The sequence below is a fragment of the Ostrea edulis genome, chromosome 10 (genome assembly GCF_947568905.1).
Source record: "Ostrea edulis chromosome 10, xbOstEdul1.1, whole genome shotgun sequence".
NCBI lineage: Eukaryota > Metazoa > Mollusca > Bivalvia > Ostreida > Ostreidae > Ostrea > Ostrea edulis.
Window position 1 is genome coordinate 35,497,915 of NC_079173.1, and position 25,456 is coordinate 35,523,370.

The 25,456-nt window shown below is 33.9% G+C and overlaps 1 protein-coding gene across 1 annotated transcript in view; it reads right to left on the minus strand.

Moving 5' to 3' along the window:
- The window catches only part of LOC125665904 (tubulin monoglutamylase TTLL4-like), a 59,818-nt gene extending 37,286 nt beyond the window's left edge, over nucleotides 1–22,532 (minus strand). The window contains exons 1-3 of the mRNA XM_056151134.1: nucleotides 22,230–22,532; nucleotides 11,210–11,478; nucleotides 6,067–7,312 (exon numbers count right to left, since the gene is read on the minus strand). Coding sequence (XP_056007109.1) covers nucleotides 6,067–7,312; nucleotides 11,210–11,372 — 1,409 coding nt within the window. The 5' untranslated portion in view covers nucleotides 11,373–11,478; nucleotides 22,230–22,532. The remainder of the gene's footprint in view (nucleotides 1–6,066; nucleotides 7,313–11,209; nucleotides 11,479–22,229) is intronic.
- Between the last annotated feature and the right edge of the window lie 2,924 nt (nucleotides 22,533–25,456).

Below are 25,456 nucleotides of genomic sequence, written 5' to 3' on the forward strand. Positions count from 1 at the left end.
ATAATAGTTTTGTATATAATTTGAAACCATAATCATTGATAAAATTAAAACTAAGTTTAAGATTATATCAAAATAAAGATTAAAATAGTAAATCAAAATTTTACAAACAAACTTTTTTGAAACCAAAATGACAGCTAATATTGCTTTAAAGAAACCTTTCTAAACTAACATGGCATCCGTCTAAGATTCCGCTGCTAACAACAACATAAACATTTTGAGGCACTTAACCCATCACACAACCCTCTTTTCTTCTGCCAAGTGTCATTTAAAAGTTAAATCTTATCTTAAAGTCTACACAATATACAGCAAGTGTTGTCTTTTCTCTTGTCAAACGCAGACCACGCATGGAATCCTTAATTTCTTTAAATGACTATATATATATTATACACATTATATAGATTTCTTTTGATAGATAAAACTGAATCTGCAGGAGATCTAAATAGTTTTTACTTTGAAATGTTTTTGATGATTTGTTTGGTTTTGCGTGCATATAAGGTCACAGATTAACCTGCAGGAGATCCTCATGTTTGATCATTAAAGTTGCTACTGCATGTCGGGCTCTTTCAATATGGAACATGTTACGATGTGTTACAATTAAGATTTCAAGTTCAAAGACACATTTAAATAGATGATTCAGATTCATATGAAAGTGACAAAACCAGAGTGATATAATGAATAAATTGGTTGGAGACCAATGTTTTATCAATTATGTAGCAATCGGGACCAAAGCACATGCATGTATAAACCAGAAATTGGCAAATTTCAAACCTTGAATAAATTTTCTAATTGCTGATAATTTTAAAGAGATATAATCACACCTCCATGAGAGCGAGGACAGGGGGAAAAAAATCTTTTAATGTGACAATGGCTTCAAAGTATTTTCATACAGTAACGAAACCTCAAAGTTGCCATCATGCTCACTCTACAATTATAAAACATTTTTCCCTAACATCAAAGATTTTTGCACATATACTCAGCTTAATCCTCAGCTTAAAACCACACAAAGTTGTCTCAGATACAAGTAAGTTATGTAAGTTATAGAACTCAGTTCCCCCAGAGTAGGGATCATCCTATCCAAACATTAGTTGTACAAATATCATGTTCGCGTCATTTTCTCTCCATAAAATTTACAGTTTTTTGTTCGAACTGGAGAGACCTGGCAGTCCTGCGATAAAGGAGAGTAACAAATCATGTTTAAAAATCTTCAACAGCCCTCTTCAAAGTGTGGGTCCTTGTACATGATCAATACTTTGCCAAAGAGATAAAAAGAACTAAAATATTCCAATATCCATACTGAAGCAATCTGAGTTGAGTGCCTTAAATTGAGTCATAGCGGGTCCCTACTATCATGCATACTGTAGTTTCTTAGTAATTCTACAACTCTCTTGTCCACACAAATTGCAATTGATTAAGTTTCATTCATTTTTTTTTTTTTAAAATGGTTTCATCATACTGTTACAGAAACAAGAAATATCTCGTCACAATCAGTTACTTTAATATAATCATGTCAATAAACAATCGTGAATATAATAAGATCATTTTTACCACTACACAATATAATGTCTGCGAAACTACAGGAAATGTTTGCCAAAGAATTTAGTTTCAAGTCAAGGAAATATATGTGACCAAAATCACATGCAAGATGTCACCAAGTCACCACAAGCACTTCATCGACATTGATGTATTGAACATCAAATTGATTCTTAAATCTTCCCATGTCTTAAGAAGTCACTCAAGAAATAGGGCCAAGTTTTGGGACGACTGTCTGAAACTGACTCTGTCTGAACCTGTTCTTGTTCGGTCTATACTGTGTTACCATAGTTCTCTCGAGTGTTGTACTTTAGTGAGTGTCAGGAAGAACACATTTGCTCTTTCAGTTTGTGATAAGCCCGTTTAGATTAATATTTAAAATCTCTATCAGTTTAGATTAATATTTCAAATCTCTATCAGTTCAGATTAATATTTCAAATCTCCATCAAAAAAGGTATAAAAAAAAAAAAAAAAGACAGTCTGTTGGACTCACATATAACCACTATACCATGCAAAAACAAATTACAAGAGAATTTGGCCATCAATTTTCATGATATTTTAAATTCTTTCACTGTATATCTTAAAATTCACTTTCTCCTCATTATAACATGACTGCATGAAAACTAGCTCTCACTAAATTCTCTTTTTAATTCACTGAATGGGTTGTTAATGACTAGCTGACTCTTAAACATTTATAAAAAGAAGAATATAAAATTCCAGACAGCAATATGACATTAAGGATTCCTAATGATCAGTCTCAGATAATGAACCATACAACTTGAGCTCAATTAATTCTTTCTTAAATTCTACACATAAAGAAGAAAATTCTGCCCAGGAAACAAATAATCAATGCTTTATTTTACATCACATTATATGGTGTTATCTTCCAAGTGCTTTCCTAAACAGCCTATTCCACTTCTAGCTGAGTGCATGGCATTATACTGAGCAAACAGGCAGTAATAATGCCCAAATCATAGGCTAGAAAGCTACCTTCCATGCAGAAATCATAGGAAAGAAACCCCATCTTATCCCAGTCTTCCACAGAACCCCAATTCTGTAAATTCAGTCATGCATGCAATTTCCAACTGCTGAGAAAATACATGAGAACTATATACACATGTATCTACTAATTCAGGTTTCTTATGCTGCTGGGATTGGTCCACTTCTACATTGAAGTACAGGATGAGAGCCAAGATAGTTTATGTGGTCATCTGGTCAGTATAGGGCTGTTAAGAACATACTATCTCTCAGAGACAAATCTCCAGAGTAACAGAAAGGCCATCTTGGTGACCAAATGTTGAAAATCTTTGTACAATTAAATATCCCGTAACAAATTATTGCATCCTAAAAATACATAAAATTGAAGTTTGCAGAACTGAGATGCCATGAATGAATGAATTTTGAAGTTCGCAGTTGGAAGATTATACATTTCCCAAATTCACTGTGAATTAAGTCCTTGCTAGCTTACACTGAACATTATTGAATTCGTGAAAAACTTAATATACATGTATATTAAAAGGTCTAACCTCATTTGAGGGGACTCTCTAACAGATATAAAATTAACATACGGTACAGCAATGAAAATAAAACAGACAATTTACATATTTCTATTTCATATTTTTGGGGGAATTCACACTGGGTAAAATACTACATCTACCAACTTCTCCTATCTATAAACAATTAGGCAGCTATACATATATATTTAGTTTCTGGGATTCTAATTGAGTAAACAGCATGTGCTGAGTTTGACTATATGGATCACTATTATACATGTACTCCATTTAACTGATCAAGATATAGGGCTCAATGCAGGTGTGACCCAGGTTAACAGGGAATGCTTATTCCTCCTAAGGACCGTAGTGATATAATCATAATCATAATTATGATGAATAATAACTCATTAAGGAGGTACTTTACATCGTCATAATGGCTACCTTCATTTAAAAACATGGAGGAAAAATCAATATCGGCAATATTTGACTTTTCCTTTTCAATTGAAATACCTAGCCGAGTAGTTCAGTAGGTTAGCATACCGACTGCTGAACTGTAGGTCGCTGGTTCAAGTCCAGTAGGGTTTAAAAAAAAAAAAAAAATTCAGATTGGATCTTCTTCTAAACCTGTATTTTTTGACAAAATAAAGTAAATTTGAAAATTTTCAACTTCAAAATATTGTTGTACAATATCCTCCACTTTTCATCTACAGCAAATTTCTCTGATGTAGCATACCTCTTTAAATGTTTGATAGACCATGAAATTTACAGGATATGCTCCAAAAAAATCAACTCCTGAAAATTAATTATTTATTTGTTAATTGTTTTAAAGATTTAGGAAGGAGAAAGAATAATATACTGTCTCTTGCTCTAAGATTATATGTAAGTGGGCAGACATCATGTCTCAAATGAGAAACAGTATTTCTTATAAAATCAGGACTAGAATCATAGTTATTAATGCATACCAAACAATGGTGCAATTTCTATCTTGATTAAAGAGCTGAGCATCAAGGTTAAATCAGGGGCTGCATTTATTACGGGTCTGACTTAAAAGGTTTCAAATGGGGTGCTATATATGGAAAAGGGTTGATCATATTTATTACATCCTTCCTTATAACATACAATAGAGAAAACAGATGTTATTTAGATTTATAGACCAGCTGTACCATGCATGGATCATTATTTAGATTTATTATACTTTCATGCAATGTAATTGAATCTGATTGGCCATGAAACATTTGAAACAAATCAAGAAACTGATAACCTAATAAGGCCAAACTCCAAGGTCATGAGGTCAAACAGTTTGCTACCTAAAGGAAGGTCTTGTTACAAGGAATACAAATGTAAAATACATGTATGACAAGCCTATCACCCCTCGGAGTATCCATATCAGCCCCTCGGGGTGTTCATATCAGCCCTCGGAGTATTCATATCAGCTAGCCCTTGAGAGTATCCATATCAGCCCTTGGGAGTAATCATATCAGCCCTCAGAGCATATTTATATCAGCCCTCGGAGTATTTATATCAGCCTTCGGAGTATCTATATCAGCCCTTGGAGTACATTAATTTTCTCCTTGAAGGCGTTTGATACACAGAAATATCTTCAATCATTGGATATTTCACAAGTATTCAAGAAGATGTTGGTTTGTTTGTGCAGTGTTTTGAACCGAGGCTGTAAGATTTCAGCAATATGTCAAAAATAGGCTAAGCTGCCAAACAAACCTCCTCAGATGACCTAAACTTAAACATTAATCATGCCCTTAATCAGGATAATCCAAAAGTATTGCTGATCCTGCAATCAATATCTAACTTTCTGTTCCACCGCAGAACTTTTTAAAAAAAAATTTAAAAGAAATTAAAGAAAAATCAATTAATCCCTTAGTGGTAGACCAAATACAATATGATATTTAGGGCATATTACAAAAGAAAAGCATGCATGTTGAGCATTGAATGCAATCCAAGTATTAAAAATGCATTGAATGCAATCCAAGTATATTTGCTGGAGTAACAATGCTGAAGTTAAACAAATCTTCCTTTAACCACATTTACTGCTGTTGGCTGTTGTTTGTGTGCTGCATTCCTTATAAAACAAAGACAATAAAATATAAATAATGAATGTACCTCTGTCTGAAAAAGCTCCAAATAGCGGGCATCTTGACACATCACAGATATCAAACTACTGAACAGTTTTGGAAATTATAACTCCAAAAGTCCACGGTTGTGACCTGGTTGGGTTGATGTCATAGAACCTGAATTCTATGGACATTTGATATGACAGGGGAACATGCTCATTAAAACACCAAACCGATAAGAACAACGACCTGTGAAATCTGAGTCTGACTCCCTGTAAGCATTGTGTCTGTATGTTCATTCTGCTATTGTTCTCTCAAAACCAGCTGATTGCACACAATTTTAATAAGCAATTTGTTATTAATCTGTTGTCACCACTTTAATCAATATGTAGTTTAGTCAGCACATTGGTGGTGACTTAGTGAATTACACGGTGCCGTAAAAATTTTACTCCCCAAAAAACAACTTATATGTGAGTATATACGGCACTCTTGTCCATTTTGATAATACTTGGTGAAAACTCTTCCACAATGTTTAAACAAATTTCCATTTATGCACTTTTCTGAGGACAATATTTTTTTAAGGTACACCATTTTCCAATATAATAATGTATGTGGGATATCTTTTTTTTTGACAGTATAAGTGTTTGTATTCAACTTCAATCAAGGATTTAATAAATTTGAATTATCTCAGATCTATTGAAATGAATATGATGAATTCATTAAATAGTGAAAAATAATCATTCAATATCCACTCATGTGGATTAGGAAAATTCACCCTCAGATAATCAAAGATTAAACAAATTCTCATACTAAGCAGCAAATCATGTCCCCATGGTGGAGATTCCCAATTCCACACTCACACAAGTGAAAGATTATTTAGTTAACACGAATGAGATAAGCAGACATACCCAGGGGTGGATCCATACACCAGTGAAGGATTATTTAGTTAACACGAATGAGATAAGCAGACATACCCAGGGGTGGATCCATCCTCCTCCTCCTCCTCATCGTCATCCTCAACATCCGCTTTATCCAGAATCTTCTGCTTCCTTGCTGGAGCTCCCAAAACAGGAGGCCTCTGTTCATGCACCATCACCTCCGATTTTGATCCTTTCCGATAGTAAGATGTCCCGTGGCCAGATACAGTGGACGGCACTGGCTGCTTCAGCTGATTGGCCCATGTGTCCGGTTTGGGTGGTTTCTTCTCTGAAATTGGTGTTTCTAAAGTCGCTGGCTGATGCTTTGAATTCTTTTCCTCTTCCTTAATAATTTTTGATATGGGATCTTTCACCTCTTCATAAGGTTTAGTTGGGGTGTAGTTCAGATTGCGTATTTTGCTGGGAGATTCTTTGGTGTTGTTACTGGACATTCCTGGTTTGGGGAGGGAAGTAGATGATGAGGGCTGCTTTAGTGTGGCCGGTTTGGAACTTACATTGCTTGGTATCGACTCGGTTTTGGACTCTGTGACTTTTGATATAATGGTGTTAATCTGAGTTCCAAAGTTGGGAGGGGCAGCCACTTTTTGGATAACAGTCACCCCATTTGACCCTTGCCGAGTGATGACTTGGTCACCCTGTTGCGTGACGGTCTTTTGACTCAAGGGAGCAGACTTTGCCTTGCTATTATCACTGTCCGTCTGATCGATGTTCAATTTCACAACTTTCTTCACACCATCATTGCTACTGAATTTCACGTTTTGATCCTTTGATGAATTACTAATACCAGGCTCTTTTATAACAATGTGAGCCTCTCTTTGAAGTCCTCCGACCTCCTTAGGAGCTAAGATTTCCTTCTGCACCACTTTAGTCTCTTTTTTGACTGCACTCTGAGGTCTCATAAAAGAGTTCACAGGAAATGTTCCCCCACTGGTGTTACTAGAAACACTGCCGGTGTTCCCCGGGCCAGCTGAAGATGACGGGGCAGCAGAACTTTGAGAGGATGCAAAAGTTTTTATCATTTTCTGATGATTTTGGTTCAGTAGATCCGACACAATGTCCTTGGCACTGAGTGGGCGGTTGTAAGGATTGGTGAGTGGTTTGGCAGCCTGAGAAACAAGAGGTTTGCCTACATTGTTTGGAGCAATGTATGTCTGTCCTCCCTGCTTGTTAAATGGGACTGGCGCCGGGTTAGGGTGACGGCTTACCCTGAAAGGAGTAGGGACCATAGAAGAGGTCAAGGCTGCTTGGTTGATGTTGCCATAGGCGCTGTTCCCGTCCGGTCCTGAAAAATATACTTATCAGTTCAGTGCTTCATATTTGGAAACGTTTCCATTGTGAAACTTAATGGCTTACTCAAAACCATACAAGTAATATCCGTGTAGTGTCTACTTCAATTTATCCATATCAACAATTCTATCTTAACAATTTCTACTCATTCCACAACAAAGACATTTTTCGTTCACGACTTCAAGCTAGAAAAATTTTAATATGATTTACTTTTTCCGCACTACTTTTTGTTTACAAAATACCATATATATCCAATAATAAAATCTCTATGTAAATCCAAACATGGGGCAGTAAAAAAATGTCTAATTCTGATGATGCAGGGACAGGGTCAGTACACTGTCGAGTAGACTCCTGCCGATAAGTGTCTATCACTGAAGAAACACAGATTAGGCTCTAAATTGGATTTATCATGAAACCCCCCAGAAGCCCACTTTGGATAATGGTGGAAAGTCTCCTAAAACATTTGTTGTTGAGCAATACAGAGGTGATGGAGGAAACAATCAATGATCATTACTGCTTCTTCCCCCCTTGTACTTCATTCACTGGACAATCTCACCACAGGGCATCAGGAATTAATTGATTTACAATTATTAAAGATTTGTGTGTATTGGTCCTGTTGAGATGTTGATAGCTTAGACAGGAAATGAGCACAAATTAGAAAATTGTTCATTAACACAGATTTCCAATAAAACAGTCAATACTTTCTATCATTAACACCCCTAGATTGATAATTCTCAGATTAATACAAATTTCTCTTATTCCATAGACATGTACTCAAGTTTCAAAAAACTTAATCAGTGGTTTAACTTTCTAATTCAAACAAATTTACTACCATCTTTGCTATTTATTTAATCAATGTTATCTCTAAAGCAGAAGCTGGTAGATGCTCAAGGTCATGTTTTCCTGCACTAGTTGTGACTATAGTGTACAGTGTAACCATGGTGACACAATATATATTCATACACTCTCATTTTTAAAAAAAAATATAATTATATATTCTATGGAAAACCATGTTTTTAAAAAGCAATATTATAGAATACCCAGTCACTGAGGTTTTATTCTATTTTTTATTTTTAGCAATAGGGCTAAAATAGACTGTGTCTGCTGCCCAATCCCATTCACTTTGTGAATAAAACATGGTTTACCAAAATTAGATTTTATTTTCTTCCAAATAACTGAAGTCAATTAAGTGAAAATTATGTGATTCAGAAGATTTATTCTGCTGAACTATCAAGTGAAAATGCTGATTGAAATCATTATTCAATGTTAACTCGGCATTATTTTTAATCATCCTTACAATCATGGTAATGAAAATGAAAAACTTGGTAAGAAATTCTGCATGAAAGGGTAGTAAAAATGAAAATTCAGTTAAAAATCATAATTGCATGAGCTTTAAAACCAATATGTTTCTGTATAACATAGATATATACATGTACTTAAAAAAACAAATATTGCATTGTACAGGATAGATGTGTATATATATATATTAAAAGAAATAGAATAAACAGTACACAAAGTTAAAAATTTAACGCAAGCGCTTTCATTTTATAATCCTCAGGCGTTACATTTTAAAATAGTTTTGAAATGGTTTGACGTCATAAAGGCGTCCTAACATTTCACGTACATAACGACGTCATAAACGAATGAAGGGAAAGGGATTTTACGTTAAGCATATTATGACGTCATAGATAGTAACAGTAAACATATTTTACAGTAAGCTATTGAGAGCCGGTTTTAAAGTCGGGAAATAGTATTTTCTGTATACAGTTTATAAAACGGAAATACACTGAATTGTCCGTTTAGGGGAATTAAATAGTTATTTACAAAAACAGAATTATCCAATCAAACTTATAAACGACGGAATCAAGAAAGCCAGAGAACTCAATAGAGAAAATCTTATCAATAAATCCAAAATCAATCCCACAACAAATTCACACATTTTACCGTTTGTTACAACATACAACCCAAGGAAGTCTAATGTTACACCTATCGTTCGGCAACTCAACGACCTACTAAAAACAGATGAAAAAATGGGGAAAATTATGAAGAAATATACTTTTATCAACAGCAAGAGACAACCGAAAAATCTTAGGAGACTGTTATGTAAATCTAATTTTCAGGAAAAGTCCAACAAAAAAATTTTCACCATTACCAAATGTGACGATCGGCGATGCGGAACGTGTCCATACTTAAGGGAAGGAAGTTCGTTCGAATTTAACAACAAGGAATTTACGGTAAATTCGGATATGACGTGCTCCACCAAAAATTTAATTTATGTTATAACATGTGCTGGCTGTGGAAAACATTATATCGGTGAAACTGGAACTACTCTGCGAACTCGTATACGAGTTCATAGACAACACATTTCAGCACCCGAATACAGAAAAATTAAAGTTAGTGAACATATAGATGTGTGTGGCCACGGACAATTCAGTGTATTTCCGTTTTATAAACTGTATACAGAAAATACTATTTCCCGACGAGAAAAAGAAAGACACTTTATTAAGACTTTAAAACCGGCTCTCAATAGCTTACTGTAAAATATGTTTACTGTTACTATCTATGACGTCATAATATGCTTAACGTAAAATCCCTTTCCCTTCATTCGTTTATGACGTCGTTATGTACGTGAAATGTTAGGACGCCTTTATGACGTCAAACCATTTCAAAACTATTTTAAAATGTAACGCCTGAGGATTATAAAATGAAAGCGCTTGCGTTAAATTTTTAACTTTGTGTACTGTTTATTCTATTTCTTTTAATATTTTATACCGGACACTGTGATTTTTTTTAAAAACACAATTTGGATATATATATATATATATATATACACATATATATATATTCCAATTTATATATATAGTAGAAAAACAAATATTACATGTACATGGATTTAAACAAGGCCTTCATTAATCAATGACAACAATGAATATGTATGGACACCATTTACATCCTAGCAATGATTACAGTCATAAGAATATTCTAACATACACGTGTTTTTTTTTCATCATATTGCCAATAACTGAGACTGAGAGTAGGGGGAGGGGGGGGGGGGGGGGGTGGTCAAACAAAATGCTCACCTGAGTAATTCCATAATCCCATCAACTGTCACAAGTATGGCCTCACCCTGACCCTGGGGTCTTGGTGTGAAATTTACAGTAGATGTGAAACATTGCAGATTAATTTGACAAGTTGTACCCTGGCAGTTCTTGGGTAGATTTACAAAGAATGTTTTACCTCCGATGTTAAACTATAACCCCCTCTTTTGGTCCCACCATAAACACAGGGTTCATATCGTTTATAACCACAATTGTTCTAACAGGACTAATGTCCCCCACAGGGCACATCGGATGGTGGGAGCTATCACTTTCAGTTATTTATAGAACTAAGTCTAACCTATAGCTATCACTTTCAGTTATTAATAGAACTGTCTTTACCTATAGTTATCACTTTCAGTTATTTACAGAACTGACTTTACCTATAGCTATCACTTACAGTTATTTACAGAACTGTCTTTACCTATAGTTATCACTTACAGCTATTTATAGAACTGACATTACCTATAGCTATCACTTTCTGCTATTTATAGAACTGACTTTACCTATAGCTATCACTTTCAGCTATTTATAGAACTGACTTTACCTATAGCTATTACTTTCAGTTATTTATAGAACTAAATCTTTACCTATAGCTATCACTTTCTGCTATTTATAGAACTGACTTTACCTATAGCTATCACTTTCAGCTATTTATAGAACTGACTTTACCTATAGCTATCACTTTCAGTTATTTATAGAACTAAATCTTTACCTATAGCTATCACTTTCTGCTATTTATAGAACTGACTTTACCTATAGCTATCACTTTCTGTTATTTATAGAACTGACTTTACCTATAGCTATCACTTTCTGCTGATTGTAGAACTGGTTGGGTCTGGTTATCTGTTGGTTATATTTCAGCACCGGTTTCTGGGTCGTCTGGCGCAGGGGGAGCTGTTTCTTGAGGGATAGCTCCTCCAAGCTGGCAGTCAGGTTGCTTAAACTGGGGTCCCCCATTGCTGGAGGTCAAGGGTCAAACGTCAAGATCTGGTAATGCAGTGTATGTATTCCATAGCGTGGCCTACAAGAGATCCCTCAGAATCTCTGGTGGTGTGACAAAGTTCTGCAAACAATAAAATATATTGTAAAATTCACTTCAGTCTTTGAAAGTTAAGCCAGTCTGGCCTCCTGACCCAAATTCAGTAAAATTGGGGATGGACTTGTAAACTTATTACTCACACAAGACCATCAGGCCTGTGTTTTTCAACAGTATCACTGACTTTCACTTCAAATTCAATTACCATCATACATTGAAACATGAAGCAAAAACTGCAATTAGATGGTGATTTGATGTAATCTTGAACTCTTTCTTCACATTAAGTTCTTTGATTTGGGCCAGTGAATTTCGATTTCGTCAAACAGTCCTGATACAGAGGCCGTACAGCCAGTGCTCAAAACAGTTTTTGCTTATTAAGACTTCATGAATATCTACTCTAAATGTCTCTTTATCAGGGTTTAAAACTGCATAACATTTAAACAAGTAAGAACAGGAACTGGTGTCAACAGTAAAAGTAATCATGACATTATGTCTCTTGCTTATATAGAACATAATTAACACCACCTCCATTCACGGCAGGATTTACAATTTTAATTCCTATTCAAATGAAAGAAAGCAGAGGTGAGCGTTAACTCACATAACCAAGCTCCAACATTGCTTGACAATACTTCAAATAATGAATGGTAATGTTATGCATTACTGCAAGAACAGGATCTCGACAGTTGGGCTCAAAATTCTAAGTTCAAAAGGGGCATTTTTTAACACCTAGAAAAATTATTGAATCAGAATTTCCTGGAATTATGCACATCTACACAGTGTGTCCTTACTAACTAAAAAGTTTCATGAAATTCTGTTGTGCGGTCTCTGAAGAGTTGCGCTGACAAGAACAGGACAAACAGATTCGAAATTTTAAGTTCAAAAAGGGGAATAACTCCCACAAAAATTATTGAATCATAATTTTCTGGGAATATGCACATCTACACAGTGTGTCCTTATTAACTACAAAGTTTCATGATATTCTGTTGAGCAGTCTCAGAGGGGTTGCGCTGACAAGAAAGGAACTAACGGACGGGTCAAAAACATGATACCTTCCGCAACTTTGTTGTGTGGGTTATAGTTACGTACAACAATTCACTCATAAAGCTCAGTAACAAAACTTTCTTATCTAAACAATATTTCTCGGTATTTAATGGTACTTTATAAATCATACATTCCCTTGAAAACCTTTTTTTTTCCTTTTTTTTTTTTTTTTTTTACCAAAATGACAGTTATAACTTACAAGTCTCTGACAGTATCCTTCACACACTGAAATTTCAAATAATTTACAATTTTTTTTCTCAAACAGTCACGACTCAAGTACACCCCAAACATGCAAAAGTGGACTCCGAAATTCTTTGTCTTTAAAATAGTGGACTCAGGTTGAAATATATTCTTTCACCTTGTAATAGCTACTAGTGGACTCAGAAATATTCCTTGTCCTTGTAATAGCTACTAGTGGACTCAGAAATATATATTCCTTGTCCTTGTAATAGATACTAGTGGACTCAGAAATATATATTCCTTGTCCTTGTAATAGCTACTAGCGGACTCAGAAATATATATATTCCTTGTCCTTGTAATAGCTATACATGCTACAAGCTAGTGGACTCAGAAATATTTTTTCTGTCTTTTCTATTATGAACTCAGAAATAAGATGTTCTCTGTATTTTTAATAGTGGATTAAGATGTTGGGTTAGCAATTTATAGTTTGTACATTGGAGTCCCACAGAAATTTTAAAATTTTACACTAAAATTGTAATTTGAGCTATACAGACACCATTTCAAATTCTAAATTTTCAAGAACACTAAACTATACAATTACTAAATTACTTATATGCTATATAGATTTTGTTCATCACAATTTCGATATGTGCGTTATTTACCCTAATAGTACATGTATGTCAAAAACATTTATTAGCTATAGAACCTTCCATATAGGCCCAGGTGTTGTGTGCATATGTATTTTTCATTGAATGAAATAAAACAAGCTCTGCAGTTGACTGGAGGATAGTAGGAGCAATAAGAAGAGTGTCAGATGGAGAAGTTGGAATGTGGTCACGATGGTAGCAAAGAGACAGTGATTTGGGGAGTGTGTCACTGTCTTATCTGCCTCCTGTTGTGGACTCACTCAGAGAATTAAGTGCTATAGTAAGTCATATGATTAAAATAATTAAAATAATTCAATAATAATGTTCCAATTGTGACTTTTAAAACAAGATCTAGTAGGTTTGTGAAACACTGATGCCACTATATGGCGCAGCAAAGTAATTCTGGTACCCAAAGAAAGATACACGACATGAAATACGAAAGCCAGCTTTACTAGCACTAATTGTTCAAAAGTCATGGCCAAGGTTAAAGACTTTCAAAAGTAAGTAAAACTCCAAGGTCAAAAGTAAGTAAAACTCCAAGGTCAAAAATTGGCAACCTAAAGAAAGGTCTTGTCACAAGGAATACACATGTATGTGAAATATGAAAGCCCTTTCACCAACCATTCAAATGTTATGGCCAAAGTTAAAGTTTTTGTGTACAAACTAACAAACTGACCAAAAACTATATGCCCCAGGGCCTTCAATTGCGGAGGCAAAAATATCTAGTCATTTGTATGAATGTCAAAATTTTATATTTGCAGAAGCCTATATGTTACCCATTTTTGCAAAACAATAATATTACTAGCACTAGGTTGCTACTGCCAACCGGCATGTTAATTCATAAAATCCTGTCAGTGCCGATGAATTTTTCTGTGCTTACCGTAATTTAATTGTCAGAGCAAGGTGTTAAAAATGCACAAAGATCTTTCAAGACCCTGAATACACAATTCTCCCGTTTAAGACTCTGAATACACAATTCTCACAATCAACACAAAGGCATCTTTAAATCCCTCTTTCCAAAGTACAGACTGTCAACCACAATATGCAGGCACTTGACTAAAATAATTTTAATTTCAGTGTTTACCTCAACATTCAAAGAATATTTAAATGAATTCAAAAACATTTACATCTACTTGTATATATACACACTTCCAATGAGAAATGGAAACTTCCTTCTGATAATGATGATACCCTTAGCACCAATATCCGCGCAAGCGAGTCAGTAATAAATAATTAGTATATGCATATAGCTAATTAATGTTAATTGTTGTTTGTATGTCCGACTTAAAAAATAAAGATTATTTGCTCATCTATTTCATATCATTACAAGAAATATATACAGTTGTATTGAACTATTCAAACCAAAACAAGGCCCTGTCATTGTAAACATCATTGTCTTCTGAAGAAAGATATCTTTTCATATCACAAATAATATAAAACTTAAAGTAAAATTATCCTATCACATTGAGAAAGTCCCCTTTAATATAGCTCTTTTCTGTACTCTCCATCATAATTTGGAGCAAAATAAATCTATTAACTAAATACAAAATAATTATACACCAATCAACAACTCACACGGCATGCTGTGATACACGATTCAGCCTACAGAATCTGACACACAATATGGATTTCTTCAGACTTTTTACATTTCTTTCTGACTGCAAGTCTCATAAATTTTGAAAATTTTGTAATTTTCTCTCTTTCTCTGTCAATCACAGTCCCCATACAATCACCCTAAGTTCTAAGAGTTCTGCTGCATCGTGTTACGAACACAGAGCTAACCAGTCATTGCTCTGCAGATGAACCTGTCAAGGGTAATAACTCCAGTGTCAGATTAATTATCAAGGCCATTGCCAGTTCACCACCAACACAATGTAAGTCCACTAGAAAGTGAATGGCATTTAATATGATTTTCACATAAAATATAATTCAGGGATTAATACCAGTGTTTCACCACTAACAGGGACTTCACATAACAAATGCATACGTCTAGCTTGTCTATCATTCAATTGATTCCCATTCAACAACATTCTCTACAAAGATATACCCATTAAACAACATTCTCTGTGCATTTTCTTCCTAAATTCAAATCATTACATAAGATTTAGAATAATGACTTCTGGTAATAAAAAATTAGATAAAATGTTAGCACAGACTAAAAAAAAAATGGAAAGCAATTCTAAGAAATAAAATTTGTGAGTGAATTTAAACGAAGATAAAAATAAAGTAACTCTGACCTTAATATTGAAAATGAACTCCTGTGTGTTCCATATAAGAGGCAATAAAGACCTTCTTATAGACTTAGAGTACCCCAACACTTCGCTCACAACAGGCTTTTAAATTGTTTCCATAAATTCAATATATCCAAATTCAAAATCTAAATGCATTCACGTATTAAGTGAACCTGTGAACCCTTTTCCCAGACATTTAACTGGCATTTTATACACACAATATATTTGTGTATTAATTTCCTTCAGCATGCAATATCACCTGACAATTTCAGCAAAGACTGTCATTTAATAAAAAGGGGACTTATAATTCACACAGTCAGTATCAATCTACTGCTTGGCCAAAAATCTGTTCCTTATTTAATTCTGCCTTAAATCTTCTGTTCTTTTTTAAATCTTTTCCCCCATCAACTTTCACTCGCTTACATAACGTTAACTTTATAGTTGATACTTGATACCGAACAAGATAATATACCCTCTAATGGAAATTTATACATAACTCTTTTTCTGAATCCAATTCCTCCTGGCCAGTATTATTATTTATAGCTACATTTATTCTATAATATTCTTGTTATCACACCACAGACAACTATTGGAGAGTTACAAACACCACTTCTTGTACTGATTCCAACTTCTATCATGAACCATGTGTTTCCACTACTACAATGTGCTGATTATCTGGCAATCATAAGTACAGTTTAATTTCTTACACTAGGATTCATATAATTTTTATAAAAAAATAAAGCAAGCTCAACACTGAACGGCCCAACAAGTCAGCGGCACCTCGCAGTAGATGATAATCAAAGGACTGTGATAATCTCAAGTACAAAAATCCAAAACAGACAAAATTCATCCTCATATTTTAAAACAGGCATATAAACTGATTACTGATTATTATCTATATTGTAAGACTTTGATAATGATAGAAAATGACTTAGAATATATATAGTTTATATATATATATAAAATAAATGATTTTTATTACAATTCTCATACAATTTTGTATATAGTTTTTACAATGGAAGGGAAATTTTTAGCTCTGGAAGAGGAGATTCATCTGTTGTGAAAGGGCGAAAGCAAGGCTACATTGATATTCTGGTGGTAAAAACAACCTAGATAAATCCCTGGTATCAGGTTTTTTAGGGTCTGTAGGGGGCTGAAATAAAGCCCCATTCCCAATGCTAAATAGCAGGTATTTTCCCCCAAATTTTTGCTTTGAAATTCCCAAACAATATCATAAAACAAATCAGATCAGGTAGCTTATTGTTCATATTTCTCCTTCACAGGCCCACAGATTACAACTATTGCTTCAAAATTGTTATCGATAACGGATAAGTAAACCTAATTTTTTTGGCCTCTGCTTATGTGAATGAGGTTTACAAGTGTTGACCAAACTGAACATTAGATGGCATGCAATTATACCTAACTAATGCACTCTGGTTTGGTTTTCTCCCTACTTCTTTGTATGGAACATTTTTCCAAACTTCAACCAGGCCCTCGAAATCAAGACCTTAAAAAAAAAAAAAAAACCTAGGTATTAAAGCTGATCTTGAGTCTTTTAGCAGACCATGTATTTTGTCCGTATGATAAACTATGAAATATAATATGATTTGACAAATTAAAATGATACAAAACAGACGAGTGCCTTAATATACCAGACCTGGATATCTCAATAAATTCATGCAAGTCTGAAACTTCACTCAAATTTTGACTGCTCTAATAAAGAACAATCCAAACTTCTTTTTAAAATTTCGAGAAATCCAAGACAGCTAGGTCTCAACAAGCAGGATTTGAACTCTGACCTATACCCCGATTACTCTCAGTCAGCAAGTTGAAAAAAAATAAACATATATATATCTAGATATATTAACCCATGTGACATCCTAGCTGTGGGTCAAACAAAAATACCTACCACACTCCAGTTTCTGAACACTGCGAATATATGAAAATACAATACCTTAAGGCCAGTTCAACTTAATTAGTAGATTATCATCTGAGGTCCAAAAAAAATATGGGGCAGGTGGGAGGATTTGACTTTTTATTTCCCCGAGGAGAAAAAAAATGACAAAAGGCATTGATCACTCAAATTGTTTACAAGTTAAACATTCAAAGACTCTTTGGTAGAAGATAGACCAACATTCTGTGATCATTCACTCATGTCACTGGGAAGCAAGTTTGTTTTAAAATCGTAATTTTTTCAACAACAAAAAAAAAAAATCATGGTGGGCCCTTTTTTGGGGGGTGGGCAGGGATAATAATCTATCATTTAATTTTAATTGGCCTAATTCTGGACACCTATGGTAATTATTGTAAATAAATGAAATTACAAGATGTTAATAATTTACATGTTAATTATCACTATACAGCTAATGACTCTGAAGGTGTGATTATCTGTTGTTATATTTGTCTATAATATCTCATCGTATCAAGATTATCATGTACTCTCCTGGTATTCAAGCCAGCACAGAAATATCTTTTATTCGATGATTTTAACACAGAATACACCTAATGATGTAACTCTCAATACGTAAACTCGTGTGCTGAATAATTCACCAGGGCTTACAAAATAAAACACCATTAGTTTGGTGTCATTATGGACTCTGCAGAAACTTTGGGATAGATTTTTCTGGCTGTAAATATGTTATACAAGCAACAGAGTTATATTGATCTCATCGACAAAATCAGGTGAAGCCTGCCACAAATGTGTTAATCAAATCACAAGTCTGCCCAGATCGGTTTCTGCTAAAATAGTCTTTTCGCCAATTTTTTCAGATTTCTTGTATGGATATAAACATGAACATCAGATGAATTCAAATATTGAACAGAATCTCATTTTATGCTGAGAGTATAATTTTGTCTATCCAACATATCCCACAGTGATTAATTAAGTACTATATCAATATTTATGATATGATTTAGTAGTGCCTGTTTTGAATTCATATGATCTATATTTTACAATCTCAAAGTAATGGGTTCTTGTCACAGATCTAGAATTTAATATTTCAGATAGTTCATTACACCACCATTTTATTTATGGCTGTGAAGTATGATTTCACCATCGAAAGAGTGATACAAGCTCAGAGTCAATTAATTTAGATGATGTTTTTGTGCTTATATATTTTAAGACCTGGAATGATAAAAAAAAAAACTTTAAAGGTATTTTACTGGCAAATAAGATATATTCTAGAGTCCAAATTTCACTAATTTCAATATGTCAGGATTGTCAGCTATGACCACAACCAGATTGTATATACATGTACATATTAAAAAAAAATTGTATGCATAAAAGGTATTCAGAAAATTAACAAAATACTCTTTCATTGACTTTTTTTCTGAAAAGCAAAATAATTGATTTGAAAATTAGTGGGTAAATACTCTTTGTAATAAAAAAAAAAATGCATCTGTAGATCTATCTAGCTGTCACGTCATAATAAAATCGTAGCTTATTTAAATTTAAGTCTAATAAGAAATTCTGATTCAATTACTTATTACATAGTCTAATGTAAATATTCTTTTCCCTTAACTTTTCTCTTGGGCACATATGATTTTCTGACTTAATTCAAATATATATATAAAAATATATATATATATAATATATATATATATATATATATAATCACAGGAAATTTTCCAACATTTTAAAAAATATATATATACTACATCTGTGCTTCTAGGATTTCCATCTTATACTGTTTGTAAGTTTAATTAAATAGAGACACACAATCCAAATAAAGAACATACACTTTAGAATTATTTACGATTTAGGAGAGATGAGAATATGGAATTCTAAATAATGATCATTTAATTTATAATCATGTGCCTCGATCTTTCTATAGATCAACTGATGATTAAGACAAACACATTTCACATGCATGCAATTATTCCTAGTCCATTAAGATTTGTTAATATTGGAACAATCTTGGAAAGTATGTGAATTAAATGAGAATTTAAAATACATTTATTAACTACACAAGTTATTAACTAAAAAGACCACTCATAAGGAAAATGTGATCAGTCGTGTGCCAACTAGTTCACATACTAACACAATATGTGGCATACCAATTCAAGGTTGGATAAGTGTATTTGTTTTGTACACTCATTAATCATATATTCCCATGCATGAATCTGTTCGTTATTTGGGTCAAATCACAGACAAAAGGGTTACAGTATAAACTAATCTAATGATCACATTTTTCTGCTTCTTATCTGTGCGAGCTTTGTCAATATAAACAGTGATTTTCTTTATAAGATATAGCTATTCTGCTGCATCATTGCCAATTTACATATTAAATGCTTCTCTTGCAAATTTAATATAGACAAGTCACAGAAAGCTGACAGTAATTCTTGTCAAGCATTCATACAGAATTTTAAAAAAAATTAAATTTGAAAAGTCATTTAAACACAAAATTAAAATTCTCGCTATTATTTGAATTTTAAAATCAATTGCTTTAATAATAGATACATTGAATCTATACCAATGTGATCATGGTGAAAGACAAATTAATTCACAAATCTATATTGATTCTAATTTTTCTGCGAGAATGCAGTTTTTCCTGTATCGCCTAAACTGAGTATGGCTTTTTCCCCACTTCAACGGAGGCACCTATCAGATGATTGGTGATTTGAGGAATTTCTCACTTGAGGATACTCGAGGGATTGAGTTGAGGTTGAGTACTAGTATTTTGAAAAGTTGGCGACCACAGGCACGACATTATATTTTTTAAAAGACAGTGAACAAGGGGGTCACATCAGGTCTAATATTTGCTGTAAGAGTTTAACTTCGTGACTTCTGTAACCACTGTCAATCACACATACTGTTAGATGAATGACTTATTTTGACATCTGTTTTTATCCGTCCATTTGTTTTATGATTTTTAAAGAAATACAGAATCAAATAAAATGCTTTAAATGTCAAACATCAAATTGGTGCAGTGGACTAGTGGAATGAGGAAGAGATCCAAAAGTACATGTATGGCCTAGGCCAGTGACTTAATTGTTCACTATACTCAGTAATCATAGAGGAAAAAACAATTGTTATATAAATAAAACAGAAAAAAAGATCCCAGATTCATTCTTTATTAAATTTTAGCTTGTAGGTTTTAATTTCAGCCTTTGGATTTTTATTTCCATATAGACTAAATTAAGTCTGTAGAAAAACTTTAATTTTTGACCCCTGATATGTCAAATATAAATATGTTTTACGGTGTGACCACCGAGATGAGCGAAGACCTATCACATCTTGCAACACAACTTTATGCAAATCCGCCATTTAACGCAGGGAAATATAATGTGGTTGATGTAAACAGTGCATTGTGATGTCATATTAACAGTGTTTTATGAAAGTTTTAAGCTTGTCAGGAATTTTTATGTTTGTGGTACTTTCCAAACTATTTATTTGTTTTATCTACAAGGTTGTTAATAAAGTATACCGCAGTGACGGTGACATTTTTGTACCGCAGTGACGGCGACATTTTTGCTTTGGAGAAATGTTGCTGTCACTGCCGTATGATACTCTAATTTTTTCAGCTGATGAAAAGCATATCATGTCACTAAGAGTGAGCTCATCGTGTCGCTTTACAACATGAGCAAAGCTCATTAGACCCTTTCCGATTTTTAATTTTTCTGACATTTCTTTAATTTTTAAAATAGTCCAAATGTTAAAATTGCTGCTGCTATATGTCAAACATGGAGAGTATGTAGCCTAGTGCAATATGTTAATTGAATTAAGTATGCATGGTCCCATGTAAAAATCAGGTAAAATCGCATAAATTGCATGATAAGTCCATGTTCACGAAATGATCCCAAATTTAGCATACTAATTAAGTCATCGTAATATGTTTAGCAAATGTAGTTTTGATTTAAAATTATATGTAACCAATATCATATGAAATTATGCATTTAATATAACTGCTTACTCTATGATACTTATGCAAAAAACATTTGATTCTTGACTTCAGTAAAATGTACTAAATATACAGTAAACTATCAAATTACTCTTCAGCTGTGAATGGGGGGGGGGGGGACCATAAAATGCAAAACCCATTTTTGAGTTCCTCAATAATTCTCTACCTTTGTTGAACTCCCATTAGACAAAAGGTATAATCTATATTTTATTGCATGCATGATAGTGGGCATAAATATGTTTATCCCTAGTACATCGTTACATTCGAATATATGTTAACATCTCTGCCATACGTCAAGCATGAAACTTTGAAAAACTTTCACCGAAGCACGTGAGGCAATGGAAGTTAGAAACAAAGAACTAATTAATACATTTAATTAGAAATGAATCATTGAATGATTATGAAAACAAATGGATGTTATTTTAGCCTAAATGATCATCAAATTGACAGCAGAACTTTGCGAAAACATTTTTATAGCCTAGATCTAGCAAGGCTAGAAGTTGATCGCGTGTGCATTTTTAAAATAATTTCATTTCTGAAGTTTCAGATATACAGAACACAAATTTAATACTGGAGAAATATTTGATCCAACTGATCAGCTGAGGGGATGTTGAACAGCTGGATCCGTATTTACAATGACCAGTTTAAAAAAATACATTACTTTTACTCACCAGAATGTCAAGGAATTTAAAGCACCGTGATTATCTAAATCTAGCCATTGAAACATGCGAGATAAACAAAAAGTAAACAATGTAAATCTCCGGGAAGTTACCTCATACCTGTTGATACTTGACCGCCACATGCTTGATACTATGGGAAACACATACCGCCCACGATGAACCAATGAAATCGGATGTAACTTTGGCATTTAAACCAATGACGTCTCGTGACTCAAAAAACTTGTGCTGCGAAGATTTATTTTACCTAATGACTGCAATATTAAGAGTGAGCACAAAATGCTAAAAAAATTTGCACGTTCCGTGCTGCAATCGCATCTGTTAAGTTCGACAAGTGATTTCCATTCTTGTTGGAAAGGCTAAAGAAATTTCGATTTTCTCTGCCCGGGCCGAGACGGTTCGGCCTACGGATGATTCGGCTCAAAGATGTTTGGCCACCATTTGCAGGAACTTGATACGCTAGCCTGGCTACACAACACGTCTGACCTATCAGACCTAATACAGAGAGAGAGAGAGAGAGAGAGAGAGAGAGAGAGAGAGAGATCCTATAGCGTCACAATATGATTACAAGTACCAATGGCATGCCCCTTGTAGACTTGGACTCTATAATGATAATGATGTAAAGATATTTTCATTTAGGCCTATGAAACGCACGATCTATAGTCCTAAACAACTCTATCTTTGTTTTTCGCAACAACAAAAAATCTACATTGCCAATTTGGGACTGAGTGACTTTTTTCAAAGGTCCGGTATTTTATTGCAAAATAAAGCATGCTTACAATTCAGCAGTCTGACTACAGCCAGATCCTACTAATTCACTACAACGCTTCGAGGTGAATAGTAGGGGCTTTAGTCAGACTGACAATTCAGTAAATTATTGTTTGTAAGATATAGATAAGTTTCTAGGATTTGAAATAAAGTTTTGAAATACTTTTTGATATATATATTTTCCGGGATAAATATTGCTGCCCCATCAGTGTTGAAAATAAAAATGTTTGAGTCCTATCAGTATGTGAGCCAAAATAAATGTGTGTCCTATCGCATTTTGCACTGGTCCCAACTCCCCAATAAATATTGACCGGTTCCTAATATTGATCATGCAATTTTATTTTAAGTAAACATTGTTGATATTCTATAACACCTAACAAGACTTAAACTACTAGCTATAGTACGGGTAATGATCGAACCAACAAGTCAAATCTACTCATTTCGAAAGTCGAACACAGTATAACAATACAACATTAGCTCTATTTTAAAGAGCTATTTACCGACTAACGTAATAATTTGATAGAGAATACTGAAATGTAAATTAAAAAAATACTTGAATGTACATGAGACAACACTTCAGTAAAACAGTAATTAAAATATGCAAAACGTAGCACTTTAAACAACATTAGACAATTAAACTAAACGAAGTAAAAGTGTAGTTTACATAATCACGCAGCCATATATTTATTTATTACCTTCATCTAGAGGGGATACAACACACATTGTTTGTTTGTTTGTTTTTTAATTATACAGCAAGTTTTCTTATACAGCTCCCCATTCCACGGGGTAAAGTTTCATTATAACGGGAACTCTGCTATGATATGCATGAAAACTTACGAGTTTGTTAGTATTTAAGTAAATAAATGATGGCTCGATTTTGTTGGAAGCTCTCCCCATTTTCCTATGTCTTCACGAATAGTGTAATCTTTCTATAATGAGGCTACTCTGACTGAATGACAGAAATGTAATCCATGGAATGGGGAGATCATTCGGCTGGTTCCCGCTCCCGCCACCCCATAACGACATTCGTTAACTACTCGGCTCTGGACGCAATAATGACCGTACGTGCGTCCTAGCATGGTTTAACGGTCATACTAGATAGAGAACCCTGGGGATTTTTAATTATTACAAGTGTGTTGACTAACTACATTGCTTATTGATGTTAGTGCAGATATTGATCAAACTAACGAATTTCATTAGGAGAGAATTTTTCTCCTATAAAATGATATGAATAAAACGGGTTACGTATAGATGGGTGGACTTGGTTTTAGTTTGATTAATTTGTGTACTATTATTAAAAATCAATGTAGTCCGTGGACACTTGATTAAAAAAATAATAAACTATATATATTTCTTTGATCCATAAGTCATTCACTTAATACTCCCAGTAGAGAAAATTATAGAATATATAGCATAGGCGGATCCAGGAATTTGTGAAAGGAGGATCTCACTTGATCTTTAAATATTTACGTACTTTTCACAACCGCCACCCTACCCCATTTACACCCTCTGCTGGTGTGCATATCTTTAGGGAAATCTTGAGACAGTTTTTTATACATGAATGTTTAGTTTATTTACTACTTGTTTCCAAAGTTCTAATCACTCTAATCGCCATACTTAGACCTGATGTCGCAATGAAATAAAGGAAGAAGAAAAGAGAGAAGAAGCTAATTTAAAGTTTACTCGCAATAAACTAAGAGGGGGGGGGGGGCTAGTCCCTCAGAAGCTCTGGGGTAAATGGTGCAAAACCCTGCATTCTGAGCATTCCCAGGCACTTCTTTTTCACTTTCAATTTGTCTACTTCTTTAAAAAAAAAAAAAAAAAAAAAAAACTTTTATGTTAGATATACTTTTCAGTGTGTCGTCTTATTCACCCTAGAATTAAATGATATACGGGTGTTAATTTTGAATGATTCAATGACATGTAAGTATCCATCTTTCATACCATTTTGACTTAAAGTCTCGTTAGAATCAATAAAGATTTTCATAAGTAAACATAAATATTTTAAAAGTGAATGGTTTGTTAATAGTTTATATTGTGTCTTATTCAAGTAACTATGATATAGGCATGTAGGCATTCGTTAGATTAACCTTACATCTTTGAATACTAGTACTTTAAAAAAGGAGGAGCGATTAGTAATTTTATCTTCTTTCTTTGTCAAAATAACTAACTTTGCAAGGGTGGATCCAACAATTTTTGAAAAGGGGGGTACCATGAATATTGGTTTTCAAATGGGGACCCATCTTTAAAATGTGTTATTTTTACCCTTTTTAAGCAAAATTTCCTGAGGAAAAAGGGATCCGACTACCACCACCCCCGGTCTTCAATTCTACGTGCCCGATTGAGATGTAATTAAATTAACCTAATCCTCCTCATTAAAAACATCATCATAATGACACTCAGATTACAACACAAAATTTAGCGTCATATCTATGGGGCATAAGTGTCAAATCTGCTTAAGGGAGCTACAGGGGAAGGGCCCAAAAAAAAAAAAATACAAACTCCCCCCCCCCCCCGGAAAAAATTCTGAATCCGCCTGTTATACTAGGCGTGTTCATTCC